The following is an 18,461-nucleotide window of genomic DNA, read 5'->3' as shown; positions in this document are numbered from 1 at the left end:
CCTCTGGTAACTGTTGGTTTGAAAAAATATTCTTTAAAAAATCCACGCCTTTGGTAACTGGTCGTTTGAAAAAATATTCTTTAAAAAATCCACGCCTCTGGTAACTGTTGGTTTGAAAAAATATTCTTTAAAAAATCCACGCCTCTGGTAACTGTTGGTTTGAAAAAATATTCTTTAAAAAATCCACGCCTTTGGTAACTGGTCGTTTGAAAAAATATTCTTTAAAAAATCCACGCCTTTGGTAACTGTTGGTTTGAAAAAATATTCTTTAAAAAATCCACGCCTTTGGTAGCCCTTGAAAAATATTCTTTAAAAAAATCTTTTAAAAAGTAATCTTAATAAAAATCCCCGCCCGTAGATCTCTCTTGCTCATTCAAAAAAATCACGTCCTCTTGTGCACCTTTTCCTCCAGTATCGTTAAAAAATTACTTCGTGTTGTCTAACCTAATGCTGCAATTTTGATTTGCCTCTAATTGCCAACCATCCAAGGCCACATAACAAAGAAGTAGTTTTGTTTTTTTTTTCTAAATACGTCTCAAATTGAACTCAAACTAGAACTTGTACCATGAGAACAGGTTGGTTGATCGGTTGGCTGGCTGTCTTGCCTGTCTATCTGTCAGGCGTGCCGGCAATGTAATTCAATAAATAAAATACAAAATGTTTTGTTGAACAACTTTTCTTTTTTATTTTTTAATTACAGAACAAATCACATTTTTTTGCATTTATTTGCTATGATGATGGCAAGTTGTTGGGGGTTTTGGAGTTCCATTGTTGTTGCTTTACAAATAAATTTACATAAATCTTATAGTAATAATTAACAATTAACAATAATAATAACAAAGGTGAGATTTAAAAAATACTTTTTTGTTGTTGGTTTAACAGGAAATATATACGTAACATAAATTGTTCTAAACAAAGAAGTAAAATATTTATATATCGACGTGTTGTTGTTTTTTTTTTTGTTCTCTCTAAACTTAAACATTATTTACAATTAAATTACAATTATACAATAATATATATTTTACAATACTAACTAATATTAATAATAATTCTAGAATAGCCGGTGCTTCTTTGGCATGCCTCTTTTGTTTCGGGGAACTAATCTTCATAGAATGCCTTGACAATTTGATGAATACTTTCATAGGTGCCGGTAATGATACCCAGCAGTGCAATTATCATAATGACCATATTTTTCAAATAGACCCAAGTACCCAAACCCTTGGGAGTTTGGGCTCGCACCACAAAATCAATGAAGACGGGGAATAAAAAGGCCAGAGAGGTGGAGCAGAGGGCACCAATCAACGAGATGAATAAATGGAGCTGTGGGACCAATAAAGCAACGCCAACTGTGGAGGAAAAGAAGGAAAGATATTAATTTGAAATCCTAAATCTCTTTGAGAGGCATTCACTTACATGTCAACAACACCATTATAAAACGGAACATAACCTGCACGGTAATGGGTCGCTTTTGGGCCGCAGCCATATTTTGCTTCAGTGGAGGCCAGATAATTTTCATCATAACAAAAAATTGGATGGGATAGCCAAAGAAGACACCCAGGGCCGCAGCAATCTTCACAGCTTGGGAAAGTCTAAAAAAAGAATCAAAAATCATTATCCCGATATGTAATAACCAAGTCGTATCATTACTCACTTATCATCTGCATCCAAATTCAATGTAATACTACCCTCAACCCCCTCACCCCATTTGGTATAGCTCACGAAGCCGGTAAATACAAACAGCAGGGTAATAATGAGCATTGAAATATTCAAAACACCAAAACGTTGATTAAATTTCTTGGGATCCTTCATCGAATTGCGAATGGGTAAAATCAAGGCAATGCCTTCAAATGAAAAGAGTGCTGTTCCGAAGAATAGAGACAATTCTGGACCAAAAGTAAAATAATGCCTCTCAGTTATCGATGGCATTGGACCATCTAAGAAGGCTAAACTCAGCGTGGCCACCAAACCGAAAAGTAAAGCGAAACTTGCAAAGGCCGATACAGGGGAGATATATTTCAAATTTGTCATCAGCGAGGGAATCATGGCGGGCAATAGACATATTAACATTGTCATGCTCATGCTAATGTCAATGCCATAACTTTGAAGGATCTGGAAGAAGAGGAAAAAATAGAAATTTGAGGTTAGGGAGACAAAATCACAGTCAGGTTACTTAGATTTCTTTACTGAGGATGGATTTTTTCTATAGAAAAAAATGTCTATAGAAAATGAGAATTTTTTTCTATAGAAAAAAGTCTTTCTCAGCTACTGAGAAATTTTTTTCTATAGAAAAAAATCTTTCTCAGCTACTGAGAAATTTTTTTCTATAGAAAAAAGTCTTTCTCAGCTACTGAGAAATTTTTTTCTATAGAAAAAAGTCTTTCTCAGCTACTGAGAAATTTTTTTCTATAGAAAAAAGTCTTTCTCAGCTACTGAGAAATTTTTTTCTATAGAAAGAAGTCTTTCTCAGCTACTGAGAATTTTTTTTCTATAGAAAAAAGTCTTTCTCAGCTACTGAGAAATTTTTTTCTATAGAAAAAAGTCTTTCTCAGCTACTTAGAAATTTTTTTCTATAGAAAAAAGTCTTTCTCAGCTACTGAGAAATTTTTTTCTATAGAAAAAAGTCTTTCTCAGCTACTGAGAAATTTTTTTCTATAGAAAAAAGTCTTTCTCAGCTACTGAGAATTTTTTTTTTATAGAAAAAAGTCTTTCAAAGCTACTGAGAATTTTTTTTCTATAGAAAAAAGTCTTTCTCAGCTACTGAGAAATTTTTTTCTATAGAAAAAAGTCTTTCTCAGCTACTGAGAAATTTTTTTCTATAGAAAAAAGTCTTTCTCAGCTACTGAGAAATTTTTTTCTATAGAAAAAAGTCTTTCTCAGCTACTGAGAAATTTTTTTCTATAGAAAAAAGTCTTTCTCAGCTACTGAGAAATTTTTTTCTATAGAAAAAAGTCTTTCTCAGCTACTGAGAAATTTTTTTCTATAGAAACAAGTCTTTCTCAGCACCCGATGAATTTTTTTCTATAAAAAAGTCTTCGTCAGCATCTGAGAAATTTTTTTCTATAGAAAAAAGTCTTTCTCAGATACTGAAAAATTTTTTTCTATAGAAAAAAGTCTTTCTCAGCTACTGAGAATTTTTTTCTATAGAAAAAAGTCTTTCTCAGCTATAGAGAATTTTTTTTCTATAGAAAAAAGTCTTTCTCAGCTATAGAGAAATTTTTTTCTATAGAAAAAAGTCTTTCTCAGCTATAGAGAATTTTTTTCCTATAGAAAAAAGTCTTTCTCAGCTACTGAGAAATTTTTTTCTATAGAAAAAAATCTTTCTCAGCTACTGAGAAATTTTTTTCTATAGAAAAAAAATTTTTTTTCAGCTACTGAGAAATTTTTTTCTATAGAAAAAAATCTTTCTCAGCTACTGAGAAATTTTTTTCTATAGAAAAAAGTCTTTCTCAGCTACTGAGAAATTTTTTTCTATAGAAAAAAGTCTTTCTCAGCTACTGAGAAATTTTTTTCTATAGAAAAAAGTCTTTCTCAGCTACTGAGAAATTTTTTTCTATAGAAAAAAATTTCTCAGTCTTTTTCTTTCTCAGTCTTTTGTGTTCCGGAAAAAGTCTTCCTCAGCTACTGCGTAATTTTTTTTTTAAGAAATTTTTTGTTTTTAAATTGATCCTCCCTTACCTGATGCATATTCTCCGTAATGAACACAAAATATATTGAACAAAATCCAAACTGGGTAATACACAAAAACATCTCCACAATAAATTTCATTATTTTCGCCAGGCGACGGAAAGGTTTAGGTCCGGCTTCAAAACACTTTTCTATGGTATCGGGATAATCATAAAATGTCGCAGATTTATTTCTTTCGACAGCCAACATCGAACCGGTGATTAGCATTTGTTCACAATGGACACAGATCACAGCAATGATGGGCATTAGAATTGTGGACCCGAAGAGGCCACCATTTTTAAAGCAATCACCCATGGCAAAGAGGCCAGCTCCGACACTGCCCTTAAATAAATGGACCACAGCCTCAAAGACACTGCAAGGGGAGGGAAAGAGAGGGGGAGAAATGGGATTTATAAGTAAATTCAAATTTTCATTTTTTTATTTCCGAAGTGAAACCTTACGTAGTCTTGTGTTTGCTCCTTCCTGTGGTGGCCTCAACATCCTGGGTTTCATTGAGGTCTGCTCTCTTTTCTGATGTGGATTCCATTGGTATTCCCATTTTGTTTTAATTGTTTTTTTCTTGTATCACAGTAGTTAATTTTTTTATTAAAAATATATTTTTTTTGTTAAAAATTTAAATGCATTTATTTATAGTTTTGTTGTTGTTGTTTCAGGAACCAGCCTTAATACTGTTGTTGTTAATCTGATAAAATAAAAAGACAAAATAATAAAAAATTAATAATAGCGGACAAGGGCTGATTCCTAATGCAGAACTTTTTTACTATGAAACTAAAGTACCGTTAACGGTTTATGCGCTCTTTTGTTTGACAGACATTTGTTTGTTTGGGTCTAGTGTTGGAAAGTAGTCGAATGACAGGTGTAATCGATCGGAGGGTTACAATAGGTGGGGATTTTTAAAGAATATTTTTCCACAGGGTTACCAAAGGCGTGGATTTTTTAAAGAATATTTTTCCACAGGGTTACCAGAGGCGTGGATTTTTTAAAGAATATTTTTCCACAGGGTTACCAGAGGTGTGGATTTTTTAAAGAATATTTTTTCAAGGCTTGCCCAAGGCGTGGATTTTTTAATGAATATTTTTTCGAGGCTTGCCCAAGGCGTGGATTTTTTAAAGAATATTTTTTCGAGGCTTGCCCAAGGCGTGGATTTTTTAAAGAATATTTTTTCGAGGCTTGCCCAAGGCGTGGATTTTTTAAAGAATATTTTTTCGAGGCTTGCCCAAGGCGTGGATTTTTTAAAAAATATTTTTTCGAGGCTTGCCCAAGGCGTGGATTTTTTAAAAAATATTTTTTCGAGGCTTGCCCAAGGCGTGGATTTTTTAAAGAATATTTTTTCGAGACTTGCCCAATGCGTGGATTTTTTAAAGAATATTTTTTCGAGACTTGCCCAAGGCGTGGATTTTTTAAAGAATATTTTTTCGAGACTTGCCCAAGGCGTCGATTTTTTAAAGAATATTTTTTCGAGGCTCGCCCAAGGCGTGATTTTTTAAAGTATATTTTTTCGAGACTTGCCCAAGGCGTCGATTTTTTAAAGAATATTTTTTCGAGGCTCGCCCAAGGCGTGATTTTTTAAAGTATATTTTTTCGAGGCTTGCCCAAGGCGTGGATTTTTTAATGAATATTTTTCAAAAAATAATTTAATAATTTACCTGAGTATTCTATGCAGACTTATAGTAAGAGGAATAAATCCTTGTCCTTAGGAATATTTTATTTAGGAAGACTATTTTTTGTATTTCGAGAAAATGTAACCGACTGCTTACAATTTACAGATAACACTAAGTAAAAATCCAGCTAGTGAAGCAGTATTTAAACCCTATAATATCTATACTTTTTCCTTAAGTACCCCATTCATTCCGCCATCTTAGTTTTATCTACCAAAAGTATTTAATATTATTATCAACAATGGAAATTATTGCAATGAATGTCAGTGAACTTTGAAATTATTGGAGAAGTCGTTTTTTGTTCATTCAAAGAATTACTGCGTGTAGTCAATTTCAAGATGTTTGGCACTCCAGTTCCGTACACATGCCCCAGTTTTTTTTTTGTTGTACTTGTAAAATGTGTCTACAAACAATTCAATTCAATTGGAAAAGTGTTTGATGACGTAGAAGAGGTGATTTTGAAATTATCTACAATGACTCGTTATTTTTTCCACACCCCTGACAATGTCCCCGAATTGGGGGGTACTTCAGATGACAACGACAAGCGCCATATTAGATATAAATTTGATAGACGTCTGATGACTTTGGTAAGATAGGATCATAGGAAATATTCGTAGGAAATTAAATAGAGATAAACCTTCAATAATATTTCAATAATAATATGATAAACCTCGAAAAAATATTCTTTAAAAAATTCCCTCCTTGGTAGACCCCTTAAAAATATTCTTTTAAAAAAACTTTGAAAAAATATTCTTGAAAAATACACGAACCCTCCCTAGAAATAAATTCGCAATAATTTTCCATTACGTTTACATGTTTAATTCTGAACTATAAAATATCAGATTTATTTTGGGCTGTATGAAAAATATTTCAAATTCTTAATTGTTATTGTTAAATTTAATTAAAGCACGTTTCAGAACGATACACAAATTACAAGATTTATTACAATAGACAATACCGTCATATACATAGACACTTTTTAATACTTTGATTATCTATATTTCAAAATATGGAAATTCATAACACATTCTTTCACGTTTTTTTTTTTGTATTGTTCAATTTTATTTTTCATGACGTGACTCGTATATAGACGGAAGTGTAGAAAAAAATATTGAAATATAAAATGAGTTAAATATTTGTATGGAATAGCGGAACACTAGTTCAGATGCCGCCTGGTAACTGTTGCTACACGGATGGCTCTTGACTATGAGGAAAAACTGGACTAGGACTTTTTATCGAAGAACCGGGTACTGAAATTTCTCTTCGTCTTACAGATCACAGCACGACCTTACAGGCGGAGGTTCAAGCTATAACAGAGTGTCTTAACTGGTTAATTTCAAACCAAAGACAAAATACAGTAAATATTATTACGGACAGCAAGCAAGCTATAAAGGCAATATCATCCAGAACAGTTAAATCCAAAACTGTACTAGAATGTATAAATACCATTAAAGATTTCTCACAACAAGGTCCTGTACGAATTATATGGATACCGGGTCACCAAGGAATCATAGACAACGAGATAGCAAATCAACTAGCCAGGAGTGCCATTGCACTACCCACAATAGAGGTGTATACCGCCAAACCCTTTAGCGAAACACGCCAAGAAATGAGGGAATGGACACATGAGACCCACAAAACCCTTTGGGATAATGAGGGGACCGGAAAAATCACCAAAATCTTATGGGGCGACCCAAGTGAAGACAAAACTAAGCAAATCCTAACGCTAAACACAAAAAGAAATAAGCCGACTGACGGGTGTTCTGACGAGACACCTCGGCCTGAAGACACATCTTCTCAAGATTGGATGCGAAGGAAGTAACGAGTGCAGAGCGTGTGGGGAAGATAGTGAAACGCTGGAACATTTCCTATGCCATTGTCCAGCATTTACATGCCTTCGGAGACAATTCTTGGGAAATGACACTCTTCACGGACTAAGCGATCTGAGGGGGTGTGAATGGAAAAGACTGAATGAGTTCGCAAAAAAGGATTTAAGGCGTGGATTTGTTAAAGAACATTTTTTAAGCTCCCTATGAAAGCAAGGATTTAAGATTTGTTAAATAACATTTTTTCAATGGGGTCTACCAAGGCGTGGATTTTTTAAACAATATTTTTTCAAGGTCCCTATGAAGGTAAGGATTTAAGGCGTGGATTTCTTAAAGAATATTTTTTCAATGTCCCTATGAAAGCAAGCATTTAAGGCGTGGATTTGTTAAGGAGCATTTTTTAAGGTCCCTACGAAAGCAAGGATTTAAGGCGTGGATTTGTTAAAGAACATTATTTAAGGTCCCTATGAAAGCAAGGATTTTAGGCGTGGATTTGTTAAAGAAAATTTTTCCAAGGGGTCTACCAAGGAGTGGATTTCTTAAACAATATTTTTTCAAGAGGTCTACCAAGGCGTGGATTTCTTAAACAATATTTTTTCAAAGGGTCTACCAAGGCGTGTATTTTTTAAACAATATTTTTTCAAGGGGTCTACCAAGGCGTGGATTTCTTAAACAATATTTTTCAAGAATATTTTTTCAAGCTGCCTATCAAGGCGTGGATTTTTTAAAGAATATTTTTTCAAGCTGCCTATCAAGGCGTGGATTTTTTAAAGAATATTTTTTCAAGCTGCCTATCAAGGCGTGGATTTTTTAAAGAATATTTTTTCAAGCTGCCTATCAAGGCGTGGATTTTTTAAAGAATATTTTTTCAAGCTGCCTATCAAGGCGTGGATTTTTTAAAGAATATTTTTTCAAGCTGCCTATCAAGGCGTGGATTTTTTAAAGAATATTTTTTCAAGCTGCCTATCAAGGCGTGGATTTTTTAAAGAATATTTTTTCAAGCTGCCTATCAAGGCGTGGATTTTTTAAAGAATATTTTTTCAAGCTGCCTATCAAGGCGTGGATTTTTTAAAGAATATTTTTTCAAGCTGCCTATCAAGGCGTGGATTTTTTAAAGAATATTTTTTCAAGCTGCCTATCAAGGCGTGGATTTTTTAAAGAATATTTTTTCAAGCTGCCTATCAAGGCGTGGATTTTTTAAAGAATATTTTTTCAAGCTGCCTATCAAGGCGTGGATTTTTTAAAGAATATTTTTTCAAGCTGCCTATCAAGGCGTGGATTTTTTAAAGAATATTTTTTCAAGCTGCCTATCAAGGCGTGGATTTTTTAAAGAATATTTTTTCAAGCTGCCTATCAAGGCGTGGATTTTTTAAAGAACATTTTTTCAAGCTGCCTATCAAGGCGTGGATTTTTTAAAGAATATTTTTTCAAGCTGCCTATCAAGGCGTGGATTTTTTAAAGAATATTTTTTCAAGCTGCCTATCAAGGCGTGGATTTTTTAAAGAATATTTTTTCAAGCTGCCTATCAAGGCGTGGATTTTTTAAAGAATATTTTTTCAAGCTGCCTATCAAGGCGTGGATTTTTTAAAGAATATTTTTTCAAGCTGCCTATCAAGGCGTGGATTTTTTAAAGAACATTTTTTCAAGCTGCCTATCAAGGCGTGGATTTTTTAAAGAATATTTTTTCAAGCTGCCTATCAAGGCGTGGATTTTTTAAAGAACATTTTTTCAAGCTGCCTATCAAGGCGTGGATTTTTTAAAGAATATTTTTTCAAGCTGCCTATCAAGGCGTGGATTTTTTAAAGAACATTTTTTCAAGCTGCCTATCAAGGCGTGGATTTTTTAAAGAATATTTTTTCAAGCTGCCTATCAAGGCGTGGATTTTTTAAATAATATTTTCTTAAGGCATTTTGACATTCTTTTTGCTCGAAATATACAGCGGAGACCCCATCAAGAATATATATTTTGTTAGAAAATAAATCATTCTATATCGATGTACCCATGTCCGACTGTTGAAATCACGATAGAGATCTCAATATTTAAAATGTCAGATATATAAAATATTGCCCACACATTACTAATATGGAAATGAAAATCGGATATGTCGGTCTACTCTTCGGTATAGCTACCATATTCGGTGTTGGTATGATTATTATTTTTTTTTAAGTTGGAAATTTTTCATTTTACAATTATTTTTTGTATGAGTTTTTTTTTTTTTTTTTGATGGAGCCTAAAGCGTTAAATTTTTAATAACGTTCGTTTGTAGGAGTCCAAATTTCGCCTTTTTTAAGGACAGTCATATTACTTAAGAGTAATTTTTGAGGAATCCTGTAGTTAAATTTTTTTCTAACTTTTTTTTTTTGCAAAGAAGTCATAAATAGTTTCTTGGAAGAATACTCCTAACAAAAAACTAAGAGCACTGATGAGGATCAGCGGCGAGATCCGAAGCTATTGTCGTTCCTGCCTTACTCCACCAATGTCATACTTTTCTTACTAATAAAACAACAATATGGGATTACATCTGGCAATTTAGCAATAACAAAATTTAAATGATATTCGAAACAACCCGCCAACTCTATTTATATTTTCTTCATATTAACACTATGCATCGAATGCAAATTGTTCCGAGAAAACCAAAAAATGTTAAAACAGTTAATGTATTCAAAAAATGATTAAAAACGTTGCAGATAAAAAAATTTAGCTTTTGAAATCTGTTTACTTTTAAAATAACTTGAATCTTAAGATCAATGGCTGCAAAGCACGTGTTGGGTATACAACAAAAAATAAACTTGTTTTCAAAGGAGTGTCAATACACCAGTAAATAATATATAATCGATGCGGTTATTACTGATAATCACTTATGTCAGAAATTCAAACAAGATTGTTTAACATTTACTTTTTAATAATTTAAAATTCCAAAAGAGAAAAAAATAATAAGGGACTCTCAACATTGAAAGGTATTATAGTTCTAGTATTCCTTTAAAAAATGCTTAGATTATAAAATATTGAAAACATTATCGGTATTTTTTGATGCAGTGAGGCTTCAAAATTGTAACAAATATACCATGAAAATATTTTCCTAAAAAATACACACTTTCTTTAAAAATATCCTAGTTTATAGCTCTGAAAGGCCTACACACAATTTTGTAATATAATCCTTCATAAATAAACCCTCATATTATTTTCAAAATATTTAATCGCATATATTGAGCATAATATTGGAGCTGGCATACTAAGTGGAATTTCTCCCCGTCATATCTCCCTCTCCCCCTTTGAAATATTATTTTGGCAAATCTATAAAGTAAACAAATAATAAAAATTGTTTATAATCGATGACTTTATAATCACGATTTGCAAATAACTATAAACAAATTAGATTAGTCTAAGTGCATTCCGTACCATATCTGCAAACTAATAAATAACATTAAATTTATTTTTATCAGTTCAAGTGAGGGGGTGAAGTTGCTAAAATGTTTTTTGGTTAAAATCAAATTATTTGATTAAACATGAATTATGATCCAGTGATTATGACGCAAACGATTGCTCAACATATTTATAGGCACTGATAATAATTTTGGATTTGATTGAATGAAATGAATTGGAAATTCCCAACAGAAAAATAAATTAATGAATTTTCCAAGTGTTTTTAAAAAGAAAGGAAAATGGTTTTGATATGAACGAAAAATGGTTGCGAATGGGTACAATATTTCTCAAAGAATACCTCGTCAATTTTAGAACTTTCAAATATAACAAATATAGGAAGTGCTCTAGAAATTGTGTTATTTAATTATATTTATTTTTGGTCTGTTCCAGTACTTTTCTAATAATAAATCTAGTAAAAGGGAAACATTTCAAAATTGCTCTCAGAACGCCATTTTGTTTTGTGCTCTCTTAAATTTGAGTCAATGTTTTACCAGTTTTGTGGGTTGAAGAACGGCTTTCGAGTAAAAAGTTTCAAAACATGTAAAATGAGTAGAATCTTTTAGGTTCTGGAACGGAACTTATGTATTCCTAATATTTTTACATTTATAACATGGTATAATAATAGAAGGTAACAGCAAGTGTTGTTGTACAAAAAACGATACAACAACCACATGGAAATTTGTTGTTGTAAGTTCTACTAGTGTCAACTCATTTGACAGAAAAAATGTAAACAAACTAACAAATTCTCATCAAATTATTTTTATTTTGAAAATGAAATATTTTCGAATCCTCAAAATAAAAATTGAAACACATGAATGAAAATTTATCAAATTTATATTTCTATCGCTTCCACATCTTTCCTATACTTGAGCCATTGCCATATATATGTGTAACACATATGAAAATGCTGGGAATACCGAGTTATTCCTTGAAGAAAGATTTGCTTCCTCAAACTTTCCCAGCAGGCAGATTGAGTAAATTGAATACAGGAGCACATTTAATAAAGAACAATTTCAAATTGTATGCGTTCCCAATTTTCCTGTTGGGTGATTTTTAAAAACATAATTTGTCAAATTCATATTGACACTAGTATTACGTTGGAATCAAATCAGCTGGGATTTGCTGTTACCTTTTATAATTGTACCATGCATTTATAACGAAATTTTGACAAATAAGTCTTCTGACACAGAGCACAAATAATAAACTGTTGACAATTATCATCAAAACATATCGAAACTATATTATTCATATCGGAATTTGTATGATGTGCATAGAAAAGAAATGACTCATGTATGTTGTATGTTCAGATTTCTTCATTTTATGAACGTCATACATAAAATTCTAAGTACTGGCCTATTGTAGAGAAATGGAGAGAATGTGAACAATTTTGAAGTTTTTTTTTCTTCTTTATTGTGGTGAGGGATATTTTATTTGATTTTCCTTCTATTTCTATGTTTTCTTCTCTATTATGTTTTTCAATTAGAACTTTTTTTCCAATCCTGATCAATCTTTTGATCAGGTTTTGTACACGGATAATTTTTTGCGATTTGGAAATTTTATATACGAATTTTAAACAGCCAATTCACTGCGATTATTTACACCACAAAATACAAAACTAACCACCGATGGAACAAAAATAGCTTAACAAAACGGAAAAACTAACCACCACCAACAAAGTGAGAGCAAAGATGCTGTCAAGACAACAAATATTTGTACAATGACTGGTGGTGTTTTTTTTTGCATTGAAAGAATACAAATAAGTTTGTAGCAAAGAGAGGTGGAGAGTGAGGGAGGAGAAAGAGCGCAGATAATAGCAATATTTAAAATATAGGAACATAATTTTAAAATTCATGAAATTAATACATTTTCCCGCAAAAATAGAGGCGATTAAAATGAAATATGTACTAAATAACCTATGAAAATAATCACGAAAAAAAACAATGTTATAAGATAGACTGTATATTAAAATTTACATTCCGTTTGCAACATCTCGATATATTCACCAGACACTCCATTAAGTAAATATATGGGCAATATTGTCAATTTTTTAATATTCCATTTTCAAGAGATCGGCTTTTTTTCGTGGTACATCAATGATTTTTGGTACGCATATAGAGAAAAATGTTCTGACTCCGAAACCTATTGCGATCAATTTTTTGGTTGATGCGCGCAAAAGTTATCGGGGTTTTAATTTTGGGCATAAGAAAAAAATCTTAAAATTACGCCGTTTATTATATTGACCAAAAACGTTGATATATATCTTCCTCCGTAAAATAAGAATATGAATATATTAAAATAATCGCGATAGAGTTGCACATCTTCGCGAAATATAAGTAATAAAAATATAGGAGATTGCGTTAATATTTTCATTATTTAATGATATGATGAATCAAATGATATCAAAATCACACAAGTCTGTGCAGAGGTTTCGATGTGCACGCTAAAAAAATACATCGATTTATACCCATTTCACCGCGGTCCATTAAGAACCATGGATGTGCCAGCACAATATACATATTTTTGAGATAAATTGGGTACATCTTTTCGCAAAAGTACAAAATCCGTAACAGGTCATTTACTGAAACGGAAATGATCCACAGAAAACGCGATATTTTCAAAAACATTTTTTGACAAATTTCGTGTTTTTGGAAGGCCAGTTCCCGCCGTTCTAGTAGATGGATTTTCACGAAGAAGATTTTATATCATCCGAAACGTAAAAAACCTTACTGATCGCGGGCACCCATATCATTCAATTGTCAGATCTAAAAATTTGGCCCGAAAAATGTTTTTTTTAGAAATTTGATCGGACAAAATTTCCACCTTCGGATGAGTATTATTCTGAAGCTGTGCATACTACATACTTCGCGACTACAACAATCCTTATAATCGATTTTTAGAAATTCCTGTTTGCGTACTAAAGCTAGAAATAAAATTAAAAAAAAAAACACTCAAAATCGAGCTTCACAATGGTAGATGCAGTTAAAATTTTTAAAAATGATACATAAGTGGCGTAGTCCCCTTTTGTTGGCTTCTAGTTTTACTTTGACACGAAGACCGTGAAATGAGTGACTTAATCACAAATCGATAGAGAACATTAAAAAACTGGTTCGCCACAACCTGTTTTTACACATTTTTATACAATACAATAAACACAGCTTCCACCAAAATAAAGTTTGGAGGTCAATATTATGAACAGTTTGCAACGACAGACCAATTAACCCAAAACTATTCACTTTTTTCATATACCTAAGTAATTCCCGAGTTATAAAGGGGCGAACCTCCGCTTCAGCTATGTTAAAAAATTGGCAATATTGCCCATATATATATATATATATATATATAGACTGGTGGCCAAAACTAAAGCAACTTAAATTGTAAAGGCCGTACTATAAAGATATCGTGTTGGTTTTTTTCAGTTTTAAATCGGATACTTTATTCACCTAAAAAAAACAAAAGCATTAATGCAAAATGCATTATGAAATAAATAATATTGTATGAAATTTTCGCTTGGACAAAACTAATGCAACTTTACAAACAGATTAGCTCTGAAATTGTAATTATTTTGACAGTTATAATCATGTTTTGGTTTGGTATACACCTATTTCGATTTTTATAGATTATTTTATTACAATGATATGTGCCTGGTTTTCGATTTTGTACTACTGCCAAAATAAATTATAAAAGTGGCTAGAAACAAAAATACAGTAAACTAATAAAACAGGAAATTATCAGTGATTATGCAAATAATTTATTACAGAAAATGATTTTGGAGAAAAATTCCATTGATTTCTCGAATTAAGAATTTCTTTTATGCAACTAGAACAGTAGTGACAGTTCATCGTGGAGGAAGGCTGCAAAAGAACATGACTTTGGACTAATCAACAAATTGTCATAGATGTGAAAAGCACCCTTTTGTGAGAGGGAAATTGTGAGAGGGTTATCGTTGCATATAACCTCAGGAACAGAGCGTAGACGAGCTGTGGTAATAGCTCATACCTGGATACCGTCAAGAAAGCTTTTATTTCCTGGAACGTATCGGAAAGCCGTATTGGCTTTCACAAAAGCTCATTTCAATTAAAACCCCACATCGAATAGTTGCCGGAGTCAAAAATCAGGATTTTTAACGGTCAACACAATCATCATATTTTTTTCCTATAGAAAAATCTTTGAAGTACCATAGATAGCAAAATCATAGGAGCTTCACAAAAAATAAAAAAATACTGACAGAAACAGGAAGAGGCTATTCCCAAAGGTACAGAATGCAAGGAATAGTATACCCAAAGATCAAATTGAGCATTTTATTGATTCAACGTCTCGTAGGCGTGCTGTCGTAATCAAAAATAATGGCTGAGATGACGATTACTAGCAAAATTGGTCTATTTATAACGACGAATCAAAAAGTTGCTTTAGTTTTGACCAAGCAAAAATTGCGTCAATTTAGTTTTCTATAAACTAGTTTTTATTTCAATTTACAGGTCATTTATTATGTTTGTAATTACAGTTGCTTTAGTTTTGGCCATCAGTGTATATACAATAAAAATACATTATTTACATTATATAAAAAAGTTAAGGTGTTTTTTATATACAAATTTCCGCATTTTATGAACGTTATTCATAAAAATATATAAATACTGGCAAACTATAATACCGAACGAACAAAACTAATCACCAGTGAGGCAAAAATAGCTAAACAAGTGGCGGAAAAACTAACCACCATCAAGTGAGAGGTAGTGTCAAGACAACAAATTGTTGAGCAATGAATGGTGGTGGTTATTGTTTTGCTTCGAAAGAATGCAACTCAGAGATGATCAAAATCAGTACAATTGTAGTTATTTCTGTACCTTTCACCCAAAAGGAACCGTGAGCATTTCTATACCATTGCAATCCTTCATTAAACCATGATATATATTATCAGTTCCAATCCATTTTTAACCCGGATATGTTTATCAGATACTAAATTTGGCATACTCTCCTGATCGCCGTGATGACTTCAATAATTTTAAGAGCACATTAGAACTAAAATACATGTTATTTTGGAGAATTGGATTTCGAGAAAAAACGTAGTGGAACTAAAATTAGTCAATATCATACATATTGAAATGTAATTGAAAGAAGGAAGAATTCTCATATTATTACTTAACTCTAGGCTTAACTCTAGTTTAGTAAAAACGATCAGATTTTTCTGAAATTTTTTTCAGATGTAGGTATTTTTACCCTAATTATGGGGATATATTTTTTTCTTGGGGGACGTACCCGGTTACCCGGTTATTTGACCCGAAAGTTCGGGTCCGGGTACCCGATTATAAACGGTTCTACGGATACGATTAATATACCTTTCCAATGAGTGGTGATATGATGGGGTTATCTCAAACCGTTTTGGAGACACAGCCAAAAAACTTTTGGGCCCCTATTTTTTTGAAAAACTTCCTAAAAGTCGAACTTGGGTCCATTATAGTCCCTCTCCACACCCGGCTCAAATAGACCACAATTTGCCCTTTCCAAAATGGTGTGATATGTGGCTGTATCTGCTGTGGATCAAAAGATATGGGCCTTAGAACCCTACAAAAACAAGAAAATTCTGTCGCGTAGCCGGTGTTGGTACCTGTCCATAGGAGAAAGTCTTAAATCCCCGGCCGAAGGCCGGCTACCCAGAAAACTATTCTATATAAAAGGAGATTCTGTCGCGTAGCCGATGTTGGTATCTGTACATAGGAGAAAGTCTTAAAAGGAGATTCTGTCGCGTAGCCGGTGTTGGTACCTGTCCATAGGAGAAAGTCTTAAATCCCCGGCCGAAGGCCGGCTACCCAGAAAACTGTTCTATATAAAAGGAGATTCTGTCGCGTAGCTGGTGTTGGTATCTGTCCATAGGAGAAAGTCTTAATTCCCCGGCCGAAGGCCGTCTACCCAGAAAACTATTCTATATAAAAGGAGATTCTGTCGCGTAGCCGGTGTTGGTGGACTATTTTTTTGAAAAACGCCCCTATTTTTTTGAAAAACTCCCTAAAAGTCGAACTTGGGTCCATCATAGTCCCTCTCCACACCCGGCTCAAATGATAGACCACAATTTGCCCTTTCCAAAATGGTGTGATATGTGGCAGTATCTGCGGTGGATCAAAAGATACCCAGAAAACTATTCTATATAAAAGGATATTCTGTCGCGCAGCCGGTGTTGGTACCTGTCCATAGGAGAAAGTCTAAAATCCCCGGCCGAAGGCCGGCTACCCAGAAAACTGTTCTATATAAAAGGAGATTCTGTCGCGTAGCCGGTGTTGGTATCTGTCCATAGGAGAAAGTCTTAAATCCCCGGCCGAAGGCCGGCTACCCAGAAAACTATTCTATATAAAAGGAGATTCTGTCGCGTAGCCGGTGTTGTTATCTGTCCATAGGAGAAAGTTTTAAATCCCCGACCGAAGGCCGGCTACCCAGAAAACAATTCTATATAAAAGGAGATTCTGTCGCGTAGCCGGTGTTGGTACCTGTCCATAGGAGAAAGTCTTAAATCCCCGGCCGAAGGCCGGCGACCCAGAAAACTATTCTATAGATTCTGTCGCGTAGCCGGTGTTGGTACCTGTCCATAGGAAAGAGTCTTAAATCCCCGACCGAAGGCCGGCTACCCAGAAAACTATTCTATATAAAAGGAGATTCTGTCGCGTAGCCGGTGTTGGTACCTGTCATATCTCATATTTTTGCATTTGCATATAAGACATTCATGTTAATACTAAACATGAATTTGACATAGTCGGTTTGCAGGATTCTAAGGCCCATATCTTTTGATCCACAATAGATACAGCCACGTGCCGTACCATTTTGAAAAGAGAAAATGCCCAGTCTATCATTTGAGTAAGGAGTCGAGAGGGACCATAATGGACCCAAGTTCGACTTTTAGGGAGTTTTTCATAAAAATAGGGGTCCAAAATCCAGTTTTTTGGCTGTGTCTCCAAAACGGTTTGAGATAACCCCATCACTCATTGAAAAGGTATTTTTATAACCTTTAAAATTATACCCATTTTGTATTAATCGGATCCGTAGAATCGGGTATAACCGGGTACCCGGAACCGAACTTTCGGGTCAAATAACCGGGTAACCGGGTACGTCCCCCAAGAAAAAAAAACATACCCATAATTAGGGTCAAAATACCTACCTCTGGAAAAAATTTCAAAAAAAAAACGGGTCGTTTTTACTAAACTAGAGTTGTTCCAAATACTATTTTGGTATCTTTTCACATTTTTCATTTTCCATCCCTGGGAGGGAGGCAAAAGAGAGAGCACAGATATTGACAAAATGTGAGAATATAGGAACATAATTTTAAAATTTATGAAATGTATACATTTTTTCCGAAAAAAATAGTATTTAAAATAGTGAAAAAAATATGTGAGATACATTATCAATATTGAATCAAAAAAATTATGAAATAAAATATTTTTTCTGTAAAGTGTGAGAGTTGTTAAGGAAGAAATATTACCGTGTGAAAAGTTCGAATTAAATCGCTTACTACCTTCGTGAATTATCGACTTTTACTTGTCTAACATGGATTTGAGGTCTAAAACTAATATTCCGATCAGGCTCATGTTTATGATAACATAGTGTGTATACCCTCTTTAGACATACGGATGAGGGTATCAAAAAAATATGATTTTAAAATCAATTCTTTTTGATTCTAGTGTCTTTGGATAATATTATTAACCCTTTGTGGCCCAATTTGTTTTAGACCTTGAATACACTGTATCTCCCGAATGCAAGGATGTAACGATGTCAATGATCGTTTAAAGATCCAAAAGTCTTTGAAAAATATTATAACAAAACATTTGGGAGCGACACTGAGGTTACCAAGAACAAAAAAAAAAAATTAAAAAATCCTTGTTTAAGGCAT

The 18,461-nt window shown here is 33.3% G+C and overlaps 1 protein-coding gene across 1 annotated transcript; it reads right to left on the bottom strand.

Annotated features, from left to right (window-relative positions):
• Nucleotides 1–1,098: 1,098 nt before the first annotated feature.
• LOC133338461 (neutral amino acid uniporter 4) lies at nt 1,099–4,222 on the bottom strand. Its single transcript, XM_061546633.1, has 5 exons — nt 4,125–4,222; nt 3,676–4,036; nt 1,652–2,109; nt 1,414–1,589; nt 1,099–1,346 (listed from the first exon to the last, which is right to left on the bottom strand). Exons 1-5 carry the CDS (start codon nt 4,220–4,222, stop codon nt 1,099–1,101), a joined length of 1,341 nt encoding a protein of 446 aa, XP_061402617.1.
• Between the last annotated feature and the right edge of the window lie 14,239 nt (nt 4,223–18,461).

Source organism: Musca vetustissima, unplaced genomic scaffold, assembly GCF_032173495.1.
Source record: "Musca vetustissima isolate MV318-11 ecotype Yass unplaced genomic scaffold, APGP_CSIRO_Mvet_v1 utg26900, whole genome shotgun sequence".
Taxonomy (NCBI): domain Eukaryota; kingdom Metazoa; phylum Arthropoda; class Insecta; order Diptera; family Muscidae; genus Musca; species Musca vetustissima.
Note: the sequence above shows the minus strand (reverse complement) of the source record. Positions and strands in the feature narration are given on the sequence as shown.